The sequence below is a fragment of the Lichenostomus cassidix genome, chromosome 17, assembly GCF_008360975.1.
Source record: "Lichenostomus cassidix isolate B80296 chromosome 17, HeHo_3.0, whole genome shotgun sequence".
NCBI lineage: Eukaryota > Metazoa > Chordata > Aves > Passeriformes > Meliphagidae > Lichenostomus > Lichenostomus cassidix.
Window position 1 is genome coordinate 7,243,089 of NC_139497.1, and position 22,405 is coordinate 7,265,493.

At 48.2% G+C, this 22,405-nt stretch overlaps 1 protein-coding gene across 3 annotated transcripts in view; it reads left to right on the top strand.

Annotated features, from left to right (window-relative positions):
• ASTN2 (astrotactin 2) overlaps nucleotides 1-22,405 on the top strand; it is a 370,770-nt gene that overhangs the window by 39,029 nt on the left and 309,336 nt on the right. The window contains exon 1 of one of the 3 annotated variants that reach the window (XM_085077207.1): nucleotides 17,001-17,127. The exons of 1 other annotated variant lie outside the window; for it this stretch is intronic. In XM_085077207.1, the coding sequence (XP_084933333.1) occupies nucleotides 17,016-17,127 (112 nt within the window). In that variant the 5' untranslated portion in view covers nucleotides 17,001-17,015. Of the gene's footprint in view, nucleotides 1-17,000; nucleotides 17,128-22,405 lie in introns of those variants that run through there. One more of the 3 variants, XM_085077208.1, reaches the window with a different exon arrangement.

Sequence of the window (22,405 nt, forward strand, 5' to 3'; positions counted from 1 at the left end):
GTGCTCGTATGGTGTGGGTCAAAGTTCCAGTCCACATTTGCTCAGATAAAAGCAAATCTTGGGAAAACAATCAAGAAATGCCATTCATTATTGAGGGGGGACTGGGGAATAGGTGGAAATTACTGGCAAAATGCCTTGAAAGCCCTCCCGTTTTCTGAACATTTCTCTTCAGATTCTTGAGGATTTGAAAGGTCGCTAGGAGCTAATGAACCTCAGATAGCAAAGCTGTCTCTTGTTTGTTTGTCATTTTGAGTTTTTCTGGTTGATTAAGATCCATGCTGGCAGTAACGTATAAAATAGCAAATTTCTGTGAGTACAGCGAGGTCACGTTTCCTACCCTCAAAAACTGCTGAACTTACCAGGAAAAGCAGCAAATCCCAAGGACTGACAAGCCAGCTCTCAGCAGAGGAAGCTTCTGAGTCATTCTGTTGCCCACATTTATTTTTGTTATTCCTGGTTCCAGAGGTTTTTAACAGCATCCCCCGATACAGTGGTGTGCCAGATAATCTGCACCCCAAGACAGGCTGATTTTAGGGCTGCCAGGAATCCTAAAATGGTTTGGGTTGGAAGGGATTTTAAAGATCAGCTCATTGCAACCCCTCCACCATGAGCAGGGATACTGTCTTCTAGACCAGGTTGCTCAGAGCTCCATCTGGCCTTGAACACTTCCAGGAATGGAATATCCACAACTTCTCTAGGCAACCTGTACCATATATTTGGGAATGGTAAGAAGTGTCTTCTTTCTCCATCTGAGAGCTTGTTCTGGGGTGACTCTGATGACTTATTTTTGTCTGGTCACTTGCTTGGAGGAGCAACAGCAGAATCCCAAATGCACAGATGACCTCCATAGCACAGGTCAGTGAGTGCTGCACATCTGGATGCCTCAGCCCTTTCACATCTGTGCTGCCCAGCTGCATGCATGTGTCCACAGACCTGTTGGAAGTAACAGCCACACCAAGCTGGAAAAGATGGAACCTCCAAAAACACATGTAGTTGTGAAGCAACTGTCTCTGCAAAATATCCTGCCTGGGGAACCAGCTGTGTACAGGACATTCTGGGCTGCACATACTCTGAGGATGAACTCAAAATGTGTCCCAGCAGAAATTCTGGGTTCTACATTCTGGTAACTCCCCAGAGCACGGGAGGCTGGATGACTCTGGATTTGCAGATTCATTCTACTTTGCATTCATGCTGGCAAATCTTACTCAAAAGTATGTTAATACCCCCAGTCACCACCATGACTGATGACTCATGTTAGTCCCATCCCACTGGAGAGCCCTTGAAGGCTGATTCTCCTGCTTTTATCAGTAGAATCATGTCTCTCCTCTTACAGCTGCAGCTCTGGGCCCAAGTGACTGTGGTAAAAATGGGAAAAAAAAAATTCCATTTACCTGCTCCTGCTCCCAACCTACTCAGAGCTGAAGGACAAACACATCCCTGTGCTCCTTCCTTTCCCCTCCCTGTTTGGGAGAGCTTGGGGCTCACAGCACAGCACCAAGCAACACTTGATGTTTCTGCTGAGACCCTGGAGGAGCTGAAGGAGCCTCAGCATTTCTGAACACCAGACCCCTCCCAAGAGCTGTTGACTGAAGTGGGAACTTGCTGTTTCCTCTCATACCACAAGTGAAATAACGCCAGGGAAGGAAATCTGTCTTGATGGAAGCTTTTCTGTCTTTTTTTACACCGAATGCACCAGTTTTTGAGGCACTTCAGGGGACCCTTCAGACAGAGCTGTGGGCGTTCATTGCTCTGTCTGTGTCAGAGCCAGTGCCCACTGCAGAGCTGAGGGAAGCCTAAAGGAGCTGAAAAGTGACTTTACAGACTCAGCTCAAAATGTTTAAAGGGTTAAGGGCTCTGTTTCCACCGAACAGTTGAGCTCCAGAGCTTGATATGAACCAGATTTCAGAACCATTTCAGTGCCCTACCACAAACCCCTGGGCTTATTTCCCTGTGCACCTGCAGGGCTGATGTCCCCCTGGATTTCCATCCACATGCAGAGGCACAGAGCTCACCAGTGGAACACAGGGGAGGCTTGGCCAGGGCACAGCCAAAATCTGGGGCCAGCACAACGTGACCAGCTCAGATATATCCACACAAAACTGCAGAGTTTAATGGGGAGAGATGGGGAGCTTGGAGAGAAATGCCATGAGGGTCTGAGTCCCCTGCTAACATCAGCATCTGTTCAACACATCATGGGAAGCCACCACCATGGTGGGGCTCCCCTTATCTTCCCAGAGAGCATCCACCAGCCTGTTTGTTCTCCAGCCCAGGCAGGGAAAAGCCTGATGAGGAGCCAAACATTGGTCACACAAAATCCAGAGCTTCTTAGAAACTCCTTGCCCAGCCCAACACAGAACTGTGAGCATGATGGACAAGCAAATCCATTTCCACCTGCTCCACCAACGATGGCCTCAACACCCCTGCCTCTCCCTGCTGTGGTCAGACCTCTGTCGAGTGGTGTCACCTACCCAACCCTGACCCTTCCACTGAAAGGCACCCCTGCTCCCCCAGGGAACGGGCAGCAGATGTTTAATCACACATGGCAGCACCACAGAGCAGCACAGGCTGGGGAGGGAAGGTGGATTCCACACTCCAGTGAAGCTGCACGATGGATTGGGGTGGACAGAATGCAATTATCCAAATCATAATTTCCTCACGACATAAATCTTTTGAAATGGTGACAGCATCTAGCACACATGAGGCATTATATACATGTTCAAAGCACAAATGGTAATGTTTATGCCAAAAATATTTGAACTTGAACTTAATTAATAACAAGCAGGGAAATAGCATAGTTAGGGGTGTTTTGTCAGCTTTAATTTACAGAAGCAGTTGTTTGGGTTTTTTTTCTGGGAAGATTTTGCTCAGACTTCTCCCTGTCTTCTGCAGATCCCAGCTTTCCTCCCAAGCTGAGTCAAGAAAGAAGAATAAAAACAAACCCTCATCCTGTAAAAAAGACAGCTGAGTCTTAGAAAAAAATTAGGAAAATGAAGGGAAGATGTGATTCTATAACTGAACCACTTTTTAAAACTGATATACACAAATTAGTCACATACATAGCCAGACATATATTTTTAATATACATGTTTATGTATAAAAAGCTACTCAAAACTCACACTTTGGGTATGAACCTTTGGTCCAGCCAAACTCAGATAATGGTACTTAGCTCATGGTGGTTTTTCCTGTTTCCCAAGGTGTGGGATCAAGGAAGGAACAGCTTTCATCACCCCATAAATTAAAAAAACATGGAGAAAGTCATAATATATAAGGGTTGTTAAGCTTCTCCTGCCTCCTGCTGCCATCTCTACTTCCAGAAAAGCACTGGAGTCATTTGAGAAGCCTCTGTGGGATCAATTCTTATTGCTGTGGGGAGTGGAACAGCCCCAAATCCCCATCAGTGGGTTAGGATGGGCACATTCCTTGAGTTTAACATCCCTATGCGCTGCTCCTCTACCAATCCACATCCTCCACATACAGAATTTGGAAAAGAGACTTTGCCTGCCCAAAAATCTGCTCCACATTCAGAGGCACATGATGAGTCTGATTATCTGAGCCTGACTGGGATGGGGCTGAACTGCCATTGCTCACTGGAGCAGCTGGGGGAGGCTGGGATGGCTTTTCAGGAGAACAGCAGGTATTGTGTTGGAAAAAAAGAAGAGAAGCCATGTCTCTGGACAACTCTTGGAGCCAGAATTCATTTCTCTCCCTCTGATCTCCTAGAGCATCAACAATGGCCAACGTTTGGAGCACTGGTGTCTCATTGGCAAACTCACCAGAGCTCCAGGGCCTCTTTCTCATTTGTGTATTTACATAAATTTCCATATGGCATGGAAAACCAATAAATAGAGGCAGGAATGTAATTTTGTAATTTTCCATGGATTTGGGTTTTTCTTTCCTGCAAGTGGCCGAGCACAAGGGCCTGAGGTTTAAATTAAGGATGTGCTGAGGTGTCTGGGGTTGCTGGGCTGAGCCTCCTGCAGCAGCTCAGGATGACAGCACGAGCACAGGCTTTTTTTTAACAGCTGGATACATCTTCTTAGAGATGCTACAGGGATAGGAACCTTGGAAACAGGCTGGGATGGAGAGGGAAACTGCTGGAGGAGCTGCCAGGGCCATGGTGTTGTTGCAATGCAGTTGGTGCCTGGTGCTGGATGTGCTCAGCAAGGAGCTGCAGCCTGGCCTTGCTGTGGCAGGGAGTGCACCCACCTCACACAGACACCCAGCAGCACACCAGGCTGCCTCCTCTTCCCTCAGAGGGTTTTTGTCAACAAGGAAGCTTGAAGGAAAGCCTGCAGTATCCCAAACCCACCTTCCAGAGTGGGTTCCCTGGGTTCCCTTCCAGAGCAAGTTGGTTCTCACCTCCCTCAGTCCAGGATGCAGGAGAAGGAAAGGCAACATGAAGCCTTCTGGAGGCGGGGAGGGAAGAGAGATCCATTAAGTATCCTCAATTTTTTTTTTTTTTTCAAATTATAATTCAGGGAAACAAATAAAATTTCCACCGTGCCAAGGCACCATCAAAACAAAAACAGCCTTGGTTTAAATACCTTTTCTGGGCACAATTAAACAGAGCAGACTGCTCAAACCTTCCCTGCAGCAGGGTCCCACTGGGGTTAAGGCTTGCTGAACTCTCCCTGCCCAACTTTCTTCCCCTCTCCTGCTCAGAGCTGGAGGGGAGACTGACTCATTTGGTTAAAAATAAAAACACTGCTATCTAAACTTTAATGGCTTTGTTTCTCAGTGCTGCAGGCAGTGGTTCATATGCATTCCGAGCAGCACTTTGACTGCAAATGTACCGTTTTGGAAGCTATTCCACCTGAAAAACAATATCTTCCATCTCTCTGCCTTGCTCTGTTGGGGGCTGGGAGCACACCAGTCCTGGATCCAGGTTTAGGGAGGTGCTGGTGTGGAAAAGGGACAAGCTGGCTCTGCTGCAAGGATGGTGCTGGAGAACCTGAGGGCTGGGATGGAGAGTGGGAGTGCTGATGAGGAGTACCTCAAGGTCTGCTGGGAGACAAAGTGTTTGAAATGTTGGGGCTGAGGGTGATGCCAAACCCTGCCACGTCCAGGACTCATGAGGCCACCCAGCTCGGTCACTGGGGCTCTTGCAGAACTCCCACCCATGGATTTCCCTGCCCAGAGGCTCCCCTGTGCACCCAGAGCAAAGTTTGAATGTTGCATGCACAGATGTCAATGTGCACTGGGATGTTCCCCAGACAGGGATTGATGGCAAAGAGGAGAGGACAGATGGGGCTGGAGGTGGCTCTGCTGCCCAGCTCTGCCTGCATGCTCTGGTGGCCACATTGAAGCCTCTGCCATGACACAGAGTCACAGCATCTGCACTGGTTTGGGTTAGAAGGAACCTCTAAACGCTATCTGGTCCAACCCCTTTCAACATCTTCAACCAGACCAGGCTGGTCAGAGCCACATCCAACCTGGCTTTGAATCTCTGCTGCTTTTCTGGCCAGGAGAGCTGTGCCAGGCCGTGTGTGACAGGCCATGTGTGCCATCCCATGCCCAGATGCACACATATTAACCTTGGCTGCACAAATCCCACACAGACCACAGCTTTCCCTGTGTTTGTGGAAGGGAATGGCCAGGGTGAGGTCTGGGATAGGAGTTTGTCCAGCCACCATCTCTCCAGCCCTGTGCTTTGAGAAGGAGCATGGCTTGGCTGGTGGCCCCACTTCTAATGTTGAGTTGCTCCATTTTTTCAGGCCTTTTTGTCCAAACTTTGAGTGACAATTCCTGCATCGCTCCTGCTCCCGTGGAAATCAGGGATGAGCGTCTCACCTGGTCTTACATCTGGTTTGAAAGGAACAAAAGAACCCGAGTTGGGGGTCACAACGGGATGGCCAGATAACCTGTCCTCAAAGGGGGTAAGGTATTCATCTCATGCCTGGAATGATTTTGTGGGGTTACCCTGGCAACGAACGCTCGGAGATGATGCAATCAAATTTGGGAAGGATGTGATTAGAAATGACAGGCGAGGGGAAACAAAGGGAAGAAAAGTTGCTGTGGCAGCTGGGATGCAGTGCTCTTGCAGGATCGGGGCTGCGAGACATTATTCCGAGCAATTACACCGAAGCTCAGATTCTATTTGCCAGCTAATTACAGAATATCACTCCGTGCCTGCCGTCCAGCCTGGCCCTGCTCTCCCCACTTGGGGAGGCCTGGGAATGGTGCTCTCATTAACCCGCCTGTGTTTGATCTGCTCGTACATTTTCAACTGGCACCTGCCCAGCGCAAACTCCCGTTTGCTTTTTTGCCCTCTTTGCGTATTTCCCACTTCACAGTCCCCTCTCATCCAGGGATGTGTTGCTGTCCCATGGCAGCTGCCCATCCCTGTCTTTGGCCACCTCCAAGGGAGAAGTGCTGATGAGCATCCTGAAGGGCAGTGCTTTGCTTTGGGCTGCAAGTGCTCAGCCAGCCTTTAACCCCAGCTGGGACAGCCCAGGGAGGTCTGTGCACCACCTGAGGACTCATAATATATATATATTATATAAATCCAGAATATAAACCCTAAATATCACTGGGAAGTGCACTGCTTGAGCACAGCTGCCCAGATGTTCTGCCAGCTTCACACCCCCACATGATCTGGTGTAGGATGCCTTGCCAAGCCATGAGCAAGCTTCCCTGCGCAGCTGAGGGGACACCCTGCCAGCCCCCAAGGGACACCATGTTTGTTCTCACCCTGCTTGTGTGGAGGAGGTGACAAGGTGTCCATGAGCTCTGCCAGACACTTTGGTTTATTTACCTGCCATGGGGCTCTGCTCCTGTATTCCTGGAAATAACTGCCCTGGAAAGGAGAAAGAATAAAGTGGAAATGTAGGGAACAGGGACTTGCACTGTAAATATTGCTGGTGATTCATAATCCCTTTTTTCTCAGAATTTCAGGTTTCTTAGCTATTATCCCTCTCGCAGGAAGCCCCGACTGTCCTTTTGACAGTTTTATGTGACCCAGCAGGCACTTTTCATTCATTTTCACAGAAAAAACAAGAGGCTCAATTCCCTGTGGCTGGGTACCTGGCGGTGTCATCAGCCCAGTGCCAGGGACGAGGAGGGGCAAAGGGAAGAGAGAAGGATCACTGCTGCTCTGATGTGACACCTCTTTACAGCCATCCACGCTGTCCTCGGCCATCAGACATATCTGACAGCCGCCAAGTGTCACCTCAAGGGTGCAGAAACCAAATGTTTTCAAAGGAGCACTGAGAAGGACACAAACCCGATGCCATTTCTCTCCCAGGCCCTCCAGCCTTGTCTCTGCTGCCAGAAAATACAGGGTGGTTTGAAATATGCATAACCTGACATGTTTTCAGATCCCTGTGGTGACAGGGTGGATGGTCAGGATGAACCTTGATGTTGTCTCCTGTTAGCACATGTGTTCAGGAGAGAGCAGGCAGTGCCTAAATTAGGGTTGAAACCTGTGAGTCAGCCAGTGGGAAAATAGGATAAACTGCATTTTCTGCCCCCCAGTGTAGTTCCTTCTGGTTTTGGCATCACAAAAGGATCTCTCCCCCTCCTCCCCAATACCTTCCTCCCCAGGTGGGAACTGAGGCCAGAGAGAGGGGAAGTAGGTTCTGATTCACCTTATTTCTGATATTTTTCAGTAAGTAAAGAAAAGGCTCCACTTCTCATCACCCTGTGAGGGCACTGTGACCCTTTGCTGGCTGGGAGAATGGATAGGATAGACCATACCATGACTTGCCACATTCCCAAAAACCTCCTTTCCTTCTTTCTTAATCCAGGTGATAACATCAACAGAGTGTGAGAGGAGACAGTGAGGGTGGGGGGCAAGGTTTGGGCTTCACCTCAGGGTCACTCTCTGGTGCCACTCCTACACCTTCCTCCTTACCCCCAAGAGGTGACCAGCCCTGCTCTCCTGGGCTGATGCTCTCTGCAAGGACCTGACAGGAGCCAGGCAGGGGTTGGTCCCTTCTCCCAAGTCACGAACAACAGAAGATGAAATAGCCTCGGGTTGCACCAGGGAAGGTTTAGATTGGATTTTAGAAAACAGTGTTGCCAAGCACTGGCACAGCTGCCCAGGGCAGTGGTGGAGTCACCGTCCCTTGGAGGGATTTAAAAGCTGTGCAGATGTGGCACTTGGGGACGTGGTTAATGGTGGCTTTGGCAGTGCTGGGTTAATGGTTGGACTTGATGATCCTCGAGGGCTTTTTCAATTGAAATAATTCTGTGGTTCTGTGTCATGGGTGCCACTTCCTTGTAGAACATCTGTGGGGAACCACAGCACCTGCTCTGCTCTGCTCCTGCAAAGCAGCACTTGAACACCAACCTCCTTCTCCCCAGCCCTCTCCCTCTCTCACCATCCTGCACCCAAGAGAAAGCTGTTTGAAATGTCTGGGGCTGGGATGCACTGAGCCCTGGCAGGTGTCTGAGCACCCAGGGACTCCAAAATCCAGGCAGATCCAACCACCATGGGATGGGAGAGAGAGGGAGAGCAGCTGAGGAGGCAGCAAACCCAAACGGGGAGCTGCTCCTGCCAGATGGGGCACAGGGAGCAGGAATTCATTTGAATTGCTCGCAGGCTTAGCAGCCAGGCAGAAAGAAATCATCACAAATCCATCTAATGCAAACTAATGCTGGTCATTAGGAAGGAGGCTGGGAGAGAGCTGCCTGATCGGGAAAAAGACATTAGGAAGAAAGTTCCTGAGCGGATTTCTGAGCCAAAATAGATCATCTCTGAACAGTTTACTCTTCATTTGTTCCTGTTGTCCAACTTGGGGAAGGGAGGGTTTGTATTTCTATTTTTTTTTCCCACAAAGAAAACTACCCCAGGATGATTTTGTCTCCTGTGTACCAAGCCAGGCTTTCAGCAATCAGAGAATTATAGATTCATGGAATGGTTTGAGTTGGAAAGAACCTTAAAGACCATCCAGTTCCAACCTCAGTGCCAGGGGCAGGGACACCTTCCATCCCAAATGGCCTGTTGGGTGAGGACAATGTTTGTGGCTGTTGGCAAGAGACCCAGACACTCAACATCACTTAAAACAGAGCAGCCCTTCCCTGCACACGGGGGTCAAGAGTAATGCATGTAATTGGGCTGATGCAGCTCTGGAATGGAAAACAGAACAGTCCTGCCCGTGCCTGGCACTGCCCACAGCCCCCTCCCCACAAACACAACAGGGCTTTAACAAGAAACAAATGCTTCTGACGACTGTCTGTACAAAATAAGCAAATCAATAATTCCCTCTCAGCCGCAGACGCTGGATGAGTTCTCCCAACTCTCCTGTCCAAAGCACACTTTACCATTAAAAACTGATCTCTCAGAAATAACCCATCTTTCCCCAAAACATCCCTGTCAATTATTCAAAGTGCCTTCAGTGCCAAGGCTCTTTCCACCCCAGCACACACAGCACTGAGCACAGCACTCTCCAAACCCTACCCGGCACCCCAGGGTGCCCTGTGCAGGCTCTCGGCAGGGAAGGAGTTAATATGTTTGCCTGGAACAAACCCGATTGAAGCCAGGCTGGGCTCAGCTGGAGAGAATCACTTTATCAGGAGAGGTTATGAGAAAAAGAAACTCTTAAAAGAGTCTGGAGCAGAGCGTGGAGCTGGCGGGGAGTTGTGCTGCTCGGATCCAGGAGTGACCTCGTGCTGGGAAAGCCTCTGTTGATCTCTTGGAGGGGCAGGTTTTGGTGCTCCCTGCTCCCCATGAAAGCTGGGGACTGGGGGTGGTGGCAGGAGGGGACATGGAGGGGACACTGTGCAGCCATGCACAACTTTTGATGTTGTTCTGATGGGGAACCTCTGAAAACCATCTTGTTCTTCACAAAACTCTTTCCCAAATCAAAGGCCTTTTTTTTTTCTTTCTCTCTCTTTTTTTTTTTTTTTCCCCTGTTATTTGATAAAGTAAAGGTATTTTTTTCAAAGGGTTAATGAAATGCTGATGTTACGGGTCAATCTGTGGGTTTAGTTTCAAATCAACCAAACAAAAGGAGACATCTGGGATCATGTAAATGCTGTTTTATTTCTTAGACTTTTCTGGTATTATATGCATGAGGAACAGTTCTGCTAAGCAGAGGGCTCTTTCTCTAATTTGTAAAAAAATTAATTTTTTAAATATACATTAAAAAATCCTTCCCTGTGAGGGTGGGCAGGCCGTGGCACAGGGTGCTCAGAGAAGCTGTGGCTGCCCCTGGATCCCTGGCAGTGTCTAAGGCCAGGCTGGACAGAGCTTGGAGCAACCTGGGATAGTGGAAGGTGTCCCTGCCATGGCAGGGGGTGGAATGAGAGATCTTTAAGGTCCTTTCCAAGCCAAACCAGTCTGAGATTCTATGCTAATATGGTGATCCCAGCATTTGAAGGATGTCACCAATCCACAGATGCAAACCTCACCATTTATCTGTAGGATCAACCTCACAAGCAGTAGGATTTTGGCTGGGTTTTGGTTTCATTTCATGACTGCTCATTCCTGGCTGTTCTGCCACTGCTATTCGCTCCCCCTCCTCCTTTTCCCTGACATGCCAAAAAAGAAAAAAAAAAATAGAAAAAAAGAAAAAGAAAAGAGCTTAAACATATTTTGCGGTTAAACCACTTTTTTTTCATGTCTGCTGGTTCCCACTGGGCTGAAAAGCAATAAAAAGTCAGGAAGAAGTATGGGCTCCCCTCTCAGCTTTGTCATGTGGATGAATAGCACAGTAAAAAGCACTGAATGCTATCGGTTAAAACGAACTCGCTGCTCTTCCAAGTACATTTTGCAGCGCTCTGATGCAAAGGGGTGGAGGGCTGGATGGTGAAAAGCCTCTCCCAGAGATGGAGCCTTTGTCAGGCTCGAGGTTTTTTTGCATTAAAAAGGAAATTCTTTTTATAATCACTTTACCCACAGCAACATTTTCAGTCCTCCCCTGCTCTGCCCTCAGCCTCCTCACTTTTCCATGGCACTGGAATAAATCTCCGGGAACTGTGACCTGCAGCAAGGCTATCTGTGAGCATCTTGGAGGCTCTGTCAATAAGAGGCCAGGCAAGCACACAGGAGTGCAGAGATCTTCCTATTATCTCCCTTTGCAGCCCTTCCTGGGCATTTCTCCCCCTTGTGTTCCTCATCAGGTCCCGGATGATGCTGATAAGGAAGGAAAGAAAAAAAAGTAAAATGGGGAGCTGTGATAGCAAAACTAGGTGACAAGACCTTGTACTGTTTGCACATAGGAAATATTCTGGTCTGCAATGTTAATGTGTAATTGCAGATAAAAGTAGACGAGCAATTTCTAGAGAATTTCCCATTCAGATACTTAAAAATTGATATTCAAATACTTAAAAATTGCATTATATTTGGGTTTTGATCTCCTATTGTTGAAAAAGCTGAAAGCCTTCACTTCAGGCTTGAAGTAGCTCTGTTGTCTAAGATCTTCTTTCCAGCAGTGACAGCCAGACTGGAATTTTCAACAAAACAGGTTCATTTCTCTCTTACTTTCTCCCACTCACCTCCCCTTTTTATTAGAATAAAGCCAATTTCTCAATTCCTAAACCTTCCTGAAGCACACCTCTGCCCTGATAAGATGGTTTAGCCTGGCCAGGAGGGATATGTGGTTAAACCAAAAATAAATTTAAAAAAAAAAGGGATGTAGAAGAAACCTCAGCCATTGCTGGAAGAACGAAACTGGATGGAAAACACTGAATTGCAAAATCACAGAATGAAGGAACCTCTGAAGGATCCCAGTCCTGCCCAAAGCAGATCTAATAGTTGAGCCATGAACTCTTCCAGAGCTGGAGCTTCATCCAAGCTCTGTTCAACCACCCTGGTTGTAGCATCCTAGAATGGTTGGAGTTGGAAGGGACCTTAAAGGACCTTAAAGATCATCTCATCCCATCCCTTGCCATGGGCAGGGACACCTTCCACTATCCCAGGATGCTCCAAGCCCCATCCATCCTGGTCCTGAACACTTCCAGTATTGGAACTTCATTCAAGCTCCATTCAACTGTCCTTGGGAAAGCTTTTCTTCCCATCCATTTGAAATGCCCTTATTGCTACTTGCTACTGGTGCCACTCATCCTGCTCTGCTGGCTCTGATTACACAGAAATTTGGGTGTGAGGAACAGTCTGACTTGTAGAAGTTGGCACTACAAAAAACCCATGGAGGGCAAGAGCTCCAGAGTGATGGACAGATAATGGACATCCACAGATAAGAGGATAAAATGTTTACAAGGGACATAATCCCTTCTGTTCCTGGTGATAAGCCAGCTGCTGACAGACAGAGGCAGGGAGGAAAACCTTCCTGGGAAGAATATTCCAAACCTAGTGGATATTTGCAGAACTGGTTATGGCAGTCTCAGAGTCATTAGTGGTTATCACTGCATGCACCAGAAGATTGAAAAGGGACCAAAAAATGCCTAACTTTTATAAAGTATTGGGCATATGAGGATTTATAGCCTCACCAGTTTATCTTCAGTTCATGAAAAAAAATTCTGATGGAAAGATATGAATGCATTATTTACAGTTATCTGCAAGGTGCCAAGGACAGGAACCTTGGTGACCACGGATTTGCCAAGGACATCCTTCTTAACCACCTCTGTGATAAACTGAAGAAATGGACTGAAAAAATAAGAGGTTGGGATTCAGCTGGGACAGACAGCAAGTAATATGCCCTGGGCTGATGGAGTGCACAGGTGAGCTCAGGCTGCAGTTGAGCAGAAAAAGATCTAAGGTTTATTTTGTTCCACTAAGTGAACCTGAGTCAGTGATATCAAGCTGGTACAAAAATGACAAACATCATCCCAGGTTCTGTTAGGAGGCAGATGATGCAGGAGACTTCATTAACCCCAGGGACAGGGGATGCCACAGCAGAGCTCTGAGGCTGGAGGAATTACCACATGGGAAGGAAGATGTGGAGAATGGCACAGAAATCTGGGGGAAGCAACAGGAATGAGAGCTGGAAGAAATTACTCACAAGGAAAAAAAGCAGTCTGGAAAAGAAAGAAAGTGGAAAATCTTTTGGGTAATGCAAGGCTTGTTTATAGAGCCAGTTTTGGTGGGAGAAGTTCATGGCAATTTCTTTTATGCCTGGGGTTTGGATTGGACTGAATGTTTTAGCCAAAGGCAGGGTCTGGGAAGGGCAGCTCAGAGGAGACCTGGGAGAAGAGACTGACAGACCTGAGGATAGGTGGGTGTGGATAAAGCTCAGGATGTAGCCAGGCTCTGCATCACTGGAAACTGCCCTACATGGCCCCAGCATCCACTGCTGCACTGCAGACAGACGGGGAAAATGTTTAATTTCATGATTTTCCTTTGGTTAAATGGCTCCTGCTGCCTGTGCAGGCCTGGCAGGAGGGGGCAGTGCCAGAGCCATGGTCACCTGGGAGGTGACAGAGTGACAACCCTATGGGGTGGGATGTGAGTCCTCAGCCCTGCCAGCATCCCAGCTGGCTCTGCTGCACCAGAGGGACACTTGGGCACAGAAGGAGGAACCTCTGCCTTTGGGTTCATCTGCTGGTTTAAGGGGTCTTATTTTTCATTCTGAAGGAAACACATCCTCCAGCACCTGGTTTTGTGGGTCAGGAGGTGAAGAGGTACAAGAGAAGGCATTCAACAGTCTGGCAGTGAGCCTGAAAGCAGCATCTCCACCAGAGAGCAGCAGACAGCAGGGAAAAGTCCTGTTGGACATCCCAAATGGAGCCCAAAGTCTGACCAGAGAACCCTCTGGCTGCAAGTGACCTGCACAGAGCTAGTCCAGCCTGGAGCCACTCTCTGTGGAGTGCCTGCAGGAAATAACCGGTTTTTTCCTGTGTGAAACACTGTTAATGAAGAAACAGGAGCTCACAGCAATTCCTGGGAGATGGGCAGGAGCCAAGGAGGGGAGCAGAGAGAGAGCCCAGCCTTGCCCTGCTCTGAGCCCTCAGTCAGGAGCAGTGCCAGGCAGCCCTGCTGCTTCCAAGAGCCAGGCAGAGGAGGATGCTGCACGCCAAGCCAGTGGGAAATGGTGTGCAGACAGGCAGCTCCCTTTGTCTGTGTCCTTGGGAGGCTGCCAGGCCCTGCTGCCACGGCCAGGGCACGGGAAGGAGCCCAGCTTGGGTGACATCTGCTCCGCTCAGGTCACAGGAGGCTCCAGGACAGCGTGGTGTCCTCCTTCCCTCCCATCCGGGGTTGTGCCGGAGATGCCAGCTCTGCTAGTCCCTCCTGGTGGCACTTGGCCACCTCCAGCCACCCAGCAGATTGCTCTGCCCTGCAATCCTTGTCCCAGCTGCTGGCACTCGGCCGCCAAAGCCACCGTGGGTGGGGTGGTGACACAGGCACCAAGGCTTTGTGGCAGTGGGACCTGCTCCTCTCCCAGCACCAGGTGAGTTTGATCTCACCTGGGGAGCAGCAGGAATCTCTGGCATGCCTCAGAACCCCCGTGAGGGAACGAGAGAAGAGCATGGGGGTTCCTGCAGTAATTAAGGGGATGAGATCTGCGCTGACGAAGGAAATGCCTCGGAGCACTGTTAATGTGTGCCATGCTAACATATGCTAAGTCATCAAAAACATGCCATTTTTAAAAATATCCGGGATGCTTGCCGCGAATATCAGCCCAGCTCTGCCAAAGAAGACTTTCAGTCTCATTTATGGAAATCCAGGAAAGATTCTGCCTTCTGTCACCCAAGGGCAACCTCAGTATCAAAAGAGATAACATCCATGGCTAGAAAACACTCTGAATATTTATCCAGGCCCTAAAGGACCTTTTTCTAACTTCAATCTTGGTTTGCTTTTCAATACTCTTATTTTTTTTCGGTTGTATTTCGGAAAATATATAAGGGTTGGTTATTGGAACATGCATCTTTCTGCAAAATATTTAATTGAAGCTCTTAATTGCAAGCTGTAAATGTAGCACTGGTGACAGATTGTAAAGCCAGAAACCATTTGGTCAATGCACAACAACTAACAAGAGGGGGGAAAAAAAACCAACAAACCAGCATATAGGACAGTAATTTAGATGAGACGTGAGTTTTATTGCAAAAAAAATAAACCTTCCAGAAAATTTAGGGAAAAGTGTAGGAATGTGTTACCAGATCCATATGATAAAAAATCAGGCTGCTTTCTTTTTTCAGTGTGGGAAAAATATATACTTTAATTCAGTCAAAAAAGTGAGATATATATATATATATATTATTCTCACTGAAAGTAATTTTCCCTGTAAACAAATTCAAGACTTCAAAGGCAACCAAACCGAGGACAGGAAATCAGGCTGTGGAAGGTGTTTGTTACTCCTGTTCAGCTCGTGTTCTCTCTTGTTGCTGTAAAGCTTGGGTGATTCCTTAAATGCTTGAAATGACAAGTGCTGAGCATCTGTGAGAGACATTCCCAGCACCAGCTCTACCCTGCACTGGATTTATGGCTGGGGAGAAGCTCCAGGCACAGCACAGCAAGGTCAGGTGCTGCTGCTACTGATATGTAGAAAAGAATATTTATATTAATTGGGGAATTAGTCCTCTGTCAAGAGGCACCTTGGTAAATGTTGTTAAGAAGAAAAAAAAATAAAAGGACAATAACTTCTTTAATGGCTGCTCAAGTTTCAAGGCGCTCTTTAAGAATTAACTAAATTAAAATCTATTTGGAGAGCTGGAAGGTTTCTATACATAAAAGTGAGGTTGTGTGGGCTCATTTGAAACTGAATTTCAGTCACTATTAACCTCTGGTGAAACTGGAAGAATTACTCAGCAAATTGACTGACTAAATGAAAAATTCTTAAAATGCTCTGAGAATTTCCCAGAGAAGCTGTGGCTGTCCCTGGATCCCTGGAAGTGTCCAAGGCCAGGCTGGACAGGGCCTGGAGCAGCCTGGGATAGTGGAAGGTGTCCCTGCCATGGCAGGGGGTTGGAATGAAAAGATCTTTAAGGTCCTTTCCAACCCAAACCATTCATTTATTCTGTTTTAAGGCAACATCAGATGCTTTTATAATTCACAGTACAGAGAATTTATCCAGTAAACACTGAATTGGTTAGAATTTTTTCTTGCAATTGAGACACTGCCTAAACTTCTGTCACAGGGCAGGACGGCGTGGTTTCATTCAGATATAACTGTTGTTTTATTCTTTGATGTGCCTTTCTTAAGGTGCATCTTTCTATGGTTTCTTCTGAATAAGTGACTTAAGTATTTGCACTGGATTCACAGGGTTTACTTAAGATTATTCGTGTTTCTCATTATCAGCTATTTAGGTTATCCTTAAAATACCAAAATAGGATTTACAAGTTTCTCCCTGCTTACAAATAGACAAGCCATGTCTGTGCCTTGTTTTTTATCTACCATTAAAACAAGATTACAACTCATTTTAGGAAAGAGGTACTTAGATCCCCTCCAAGGGTAAATCCACTCTTACCATATATAATCTCTGTTTCAAAGTGTCCTCAGAGAGAAGTACAGAGGAGACTGTAACTGGAATAATGATCATTTATTGTTTATGATTTCCTCTGGTCCAGAGTTTGCTTTTGCTTTCTTTGGCAATAAAATAGCCACGAATGATTCACTAAAATGGTTGTGCTTGTTCTTTATTGTCTTTATTTTAAAGACAACTGTTAAGGCTGGGGTGAATAGCGGCATCACAACTTTGTGCTGCCTGGAAAGGCAATTTTAAAGATGGTGCCCTCCCTGTGCCTCTTGCTTTTAGCAGGTTTTAAGGCAACGCCCAGCAACTGGAGACATCATCTCAGGAGACAATCCCTGCTCCTGGGAGAGTTTCAACACCTACATCTTAAAAACCTTTCCCTGCTGGTGGCGTGAATGTCAATGAGTGATCTCACCACATTGGTGGGACCCCCAAATCCAGTGGTGCCCAGAGCCCCAGGGCTTTCAGAGCCACAGCTGACCCTTCCAAAGCCTGACCAGGCTGTGTTAGGAGAGCAATTATTCCCAAGGATTGTTCTCCTTGCTCAGTGCAGGCTGAATTACAGCCATCCCCTGCCAACGATGCACGGGTGGAGCTGGGGGAGCTGATGGGCTCTCAAGGGCTTAACCAGCCCCACCTGAGCCAACCAGCACAGCCTGCATTCAAGCCCAGACTGAGTGCTTGGCCCTCCCTGGAGCTGTCTCCATGTTTTTTGTGGCTGTGCTGCTCCGCTGTGGCGTCCTGGATGGCTGTTGGACCTGCCTGTCTCTCCAAACCTCTCCAGTGCTGTGGGTTCTTAGCAGCAGGACCTGCTCAGGTATGGTGGGATGGGCTGGGAGCCTCAGCAGCTCCTCAGCTCCTGGTCTTGAGGGAGCACCAGCCCTTGTGGCACCTGGATATTGGGGCCAGAAGTGCTATTTGCATCCCTGATGGGTGACCAGGGCACCTCAGAGGGGACTGGGTGGGCAGGGGGGTAGCAGGTAAAGCAAAACCAGCAGTTCTGCAAACCATGAGGTGGGGCTGAGCCAGGGCAGGAGGCCCCAGGTGAGCTCTTGGTCACAGTTTGATGCTGCACAGGGGAACTGAGCCTTCCAGGACACTTTTTCATGCCCAGCCTTTCTCCAGGGAGGGATGTGTCCTTCAGGTTGTGTCATGGTGACCTCTAGAAGCACTGAGCTGGTTTATCCCAGGGAATGATGCCAGCCCTGAGCCTGGCAGAGCTCACAGAGCATTGGGACAGTGCTTGGGCACAGGGTGGGGTTGTTGGGGTGTCCTGTGCAGGGTCACGATTTGTATTTGATGACTTTTGTGGGTCCCTTCCACCTCAGGACATCCCATGGGGCCATCCTGGGGCCACAAGTCCTCCCTGAAAACTGTTTATTTCTCCAGTCTCCTCTGGCTGTGCTGATCCTCTGCCAGGAGGGGATGAGCAGGTTTTGTTCCTCCGGGGGCTGTGTGGGGCAGAGAGAAGCTCCAGCACAGCACAGCAATTTCCCAACCTGCTGTCCTGCATGGCACCAGCAAGAGCCGGGAGAGGCGATGATGCATGTTTGGGGCTTTTGTGATTCAAGGGCTTTAGAGGAGAAATGACCGGCTGCAAACTCCGTATTTCTGCGTGCTGCGAGCCCTGCTCGTGCCTCACCGCCTTCCTCCCACCCTTGTGCTCCTCGGCAGCTCGGCTGCTCTTCCCGGAGCTGCTGCCAGCGCCGCTCCCCGCGGGAATCCTGCTGGCTGTGCCGTGCCGTGCCGTGCCGTGCCGAGCGAGCCGGAGCATCTCCGCAGCTCGGGGAAGGCTCGGAGCTCCATGTTTGCCTTGCAGGGTGTGCAAATACTCCCCCCGGGGGCTGGGTGAGCAGGGCAGGGATGCTGTTTGCGCTGCGCTCACAGCAGGTTAGCCCCGAGGGCTGCTCGGTGCGGAGCGGGATGAGCGAGCGGGTGAATCCGCGGGTGAGAGCTGCCAGCCTGCGCTCCGGATCGTGTTTCTGAAAGGTGCCAACAGAGGGCATCCGCTGCCAGGCGCAGCCTGAAAATTCCTGCTGCATCCCCCGTTCCTGGCTCCACATAAAGAGCATCTCAGGTTTTTGTTTCTCTCTTTTTTCTTTTTTTTCCCTTTTTTTTTTTTTTGTTCTGTTTTTTAACCCTCTGCCACTTAGGCTCAGGTTCAGCTCTGTCTGCTTAAAAACTCAGAGGTTTTTAAGTAGATGGGCTTGTTCGGTGAGTGATTTCATTTTTCCATTGGAGAAGGGAAACAACAATAATCCACAGCTGCAGTCCCTTGGTCAAGGCAGGGCTTTGATAATTAGCGACTAAGGGTTCCTCACAGCCTGGCAGAGCAGCAGCCAGGTTCAATGAGAAGGTTGATGCTCTGTTGTCCTGGGCAGCTGTAAACAAAATCAGAAGTACTGCTGTGCTGGTGTTGGAGGAGAGCGAGATGTTTCATAATGAATGTCCTGGCTTTGGTGGATTTGAATAGCCGGTTTTATTTATAGGTGCTTATTCCTGGTGTTTAATCTCCTTGTTTCGTGTCTCTTGTGGACAGCCAAAAAGAAATTGAACTTCTAATGCCTGCTGCTCCCTCTGGTAAACACATATTGATGTTTGGGCTGTGGGGTAGCTCACTCTGGACACGTTCACTCTTATTTTGTGAAGACCTCACACCAAAACATCTGAGATGTCACCAGACGGGCTCCCTGGCTTTGGGAAAAGACTGTGAATCCAGTTTTGACTGGGCCAGCAAAGGTTCTGAGAGGAGGACTAGTGTTGGGCAAGGGTTGGAGGGAGCCACACCTAAAACCAACAGAGGGATGATGGCTGCAGGAGCTGGGAACTTTGCCTCCAAGTGGGCTAGAAACAAGGGTCAGACTGAGCTGGGTGAGGGCTTGATTCCAAGAGATGATTCCAAGTGATAGTTCTTACTGGAAATAAGGATAAGATTGATATTCTGCTGTCCTTAGTTGTGTATTTCTTGTGAATCAGCCCAGATGGAGCAGGACCTTTTTGAGATCCAGCTGAACCTCATTAAGGCACTGCTGATTATTGGGCTCACAGAACCATGTTCTGTTCCAGGGTTTTCAGCTGCTTTGCACACAAAATGGGGCAAAACCCTAAAAGAATCAGGATGGCTGGAAGGTTTGCCTAGGATAGTCATCAGTGCTTGGGAAAGACCTCCCTCTGTCTCATGGAACTCAAGCTGGTCCAAGCTGTGCTTTGTCCAGCCTCATCCAGTAGCTGTTCTGGATCTGGTTTAACTCTTGGCCTGGGAGTAGACACATTTTACCTTCCAAAAACTACATACATTTTCAATAGTGATGCTTGAAACACATAAATGTGCTCCTTGTAGACAAGGTGTTCACTTGCTTTAATCATTTAACCAGAGTTTCCCAACTGGCCACCAAAAAATACCTTTCTCTGTATGTACAGGTCATTTCTGCTTCCTATTTTACATTGTAACATCCAGCCAATTTTGATTTATGGAGTGCCATAGAGATTTAAGAAATTTATGATTTGATTAATCAGTCCCATATATCTTTTTCCTTATTACCGGTAATGCCTGCCATACATCAAAGCCTCCTGAGCAGGAATTTGGTATGGATCAGGCAGCCAGTGTTCCTAAAGGGTTAATTTCTATGGTGAACCCACCAGACAATATAAACCATTGTGATCTTGTTAAAGATGGAATCAGCAGCTCTGGGGTATGGCTTGCTCAATAGATTTGTTCTGGTTTAGCAGGTGAATATTTAGGACAGGTAGGAGGTGCAGAACAGCATCACTGGGAGAATCAGGGTCAGGGATGTGGAGAAAATATTGTCAAAATCCTAATGTGCCAGGGTGATCATGGCAGTAAATTAACAGGCAGTGCTCCTAAAAATTCATGTTGAGCTCATAGATGGGATGACCAGTAGGAGTGCTTGGAGAAATCCTCTCTCAGCAGGGCTGGCTGTAGAGCTGACAATCCCTGTTTTCCCTCAGAGGGAGGTGGGGGTTGGAATAGGGCATAAAAAGCAAATCAACTAATTAACTCAATGAGGGAATATGGAATAGCAGACCTTGGATTGGATGAGGATGTGACCTGAGACTGGAGATGCTTCTGCTGCTGGTAAACAAGTTTTCTGCTCTTTCCTGTAACACTATTGACATTTTAAAATGATCAGAATATTTCAGAGCACATTTAACCAGACAGAAGTACTGGATTTCAATACCATCAACTCCAGAAAGCAAAAGGTGGGTCCTAAATTACCTTCAAAATCATAACAATGTAAAAAGTGGAATCATTTCTCATTTGCCTTGTATTTTTCCAGCTACTCCAGGTCACCCTGGAGAAGGAGGAGGCAGAGGGGTGCTTGCTGCACTGGGGGGAGCAGCACACACACCTGAGAGCCCTGGAGCACATTCCCTGTGCAGGAGCCAGGTGTGTGAGCTCCTCCTGCCTGGCCCTGCCCCGGGGGGCTGGGGGTCCCTCTCCCCACTCTCCCCAGCCCCTGCTGCTCTGGGAGTGGGGATGCCACTCAGCAGGAGCCCCAGTTGCATTTTGCAACTCCTGTTTGTCAGGGATCGGGGAGAGCCGAGCGTGGTTTCACCCAGCAGCCCTTATTAATGTCTCAGCTCTGTTAAGCTGCCCACAATCTCATCCAGCCACCTCTTTCAGAAAAGCCCTGCATCTTCATTACCTTCCCCTCCAGCCATCTGGTCTCCCAACCTGACCTTTTTAAGAAAGATTGGTTAAAAAAACTGGAGCGGTCCCTGAACAGAAGACCTTGTGTGTCATGTTTAAGCCCAGAGCAAATTTTTATGTCCAAGCTGTGAAACCTTGAAAGTAAAGATTTATAATTGAGATTCTGGCTGAAGCAGAGTGAACAGAGACAGTCTAATTAAATTCTGTGGCGGGTATAATTAACCCATTTATTCATTTATTACCCTTTATGCAGCTCGTGCAGGCCCAACCATTGCCATTTGTTTATGGGGAAACTGTTACCTGCCTGCTTGGTGGTGCTCTGGAGGGGCTGATGGTTCAGCACAAGCAGGTCTGAAGTGATGGATTCTTTTTCAAAGCCAGTGCAGCTCCTGAATGAGTCAGCTGGGAAGGAGCAGGGTGGAAAGCAAAGACTCAGGGCTCTGCTTTGGGCTCTTTTGCAGAGCTGCCAGGGGACTTTGCTCAAACGTGATGGTTTGGGAGAAAAAGGAGGTTTGGGTTCTTTTTTTTTTTTTTAAGAGCATGGTGGCTCTCTGGTGTCAAACACGCCTGGTGCTGTGGCACTGAATCCCTGCTGTGCTCTGGGGAGGGCTGCAGGAACATCCACACTGCCATGTGTGGATTTCTGCCTCCCCTCCTTCAGAGCTCAGCGTGGAAATGGCACTTCCAAACCCATAACACAGATAACTACTCACACATCCTTGGGGAGAGCCTCATCTGACTAAAAGCCTGTCTGGCTTTTCCAGAATGGAGCTGTTTCTCTTCACCCAAGACTCATTTCACTTCACTTTCTTGCAGCCATCACGAGGTAAAAAACAATGAATCAACCAGAGATTATTTTTCATGAAAGTTTAATCAGGCACTGTCCCCTTCCTATGACTCTGTGAGCAAACCTTGATGAGCATGTAGGGCTTGAGCATGGAGTAAAAACCATCTGCTGGAGAGGCAAGAAGTGCAGGGGAAAGCCTTTCCTGGCTGGCATCTCTCTCTCTGGGCAGGCTGTCCTGCTGCAGATGTGCTGTCTGCAGTTCAGCCTCTGGGTCCCTCAGCCCATCCATCTCTCAGGCACTGAAAGCCAATACCCACCCCTCCTTCCCCTCCCTTTGCTGCTCCTTAATATTTCATGCATCAAAGAAGTTTCACTTGTAATGCAAAAACTGATTAATTAAGTAGAGTGCAAGAGTTACATGCATTGAAGGTTTCTGTCATCTTGGCAAGGAGAGGAGCCACGCTGGAGGCTGTGCTGCTCAGGAAGGTGTGGCGGAGGGCAGGCAGTGATGGAGTGCTTGTGGGGCTCTGAAGGAGGGGATGGGACAGCCAGCCTCATTCCTTGGGCTTGGGCTCAAGCAACAGGCTGCTTTCCACTTTTCCTCGGGTTTTCCCTTCTTCTGGAAGTGTCCTGGTC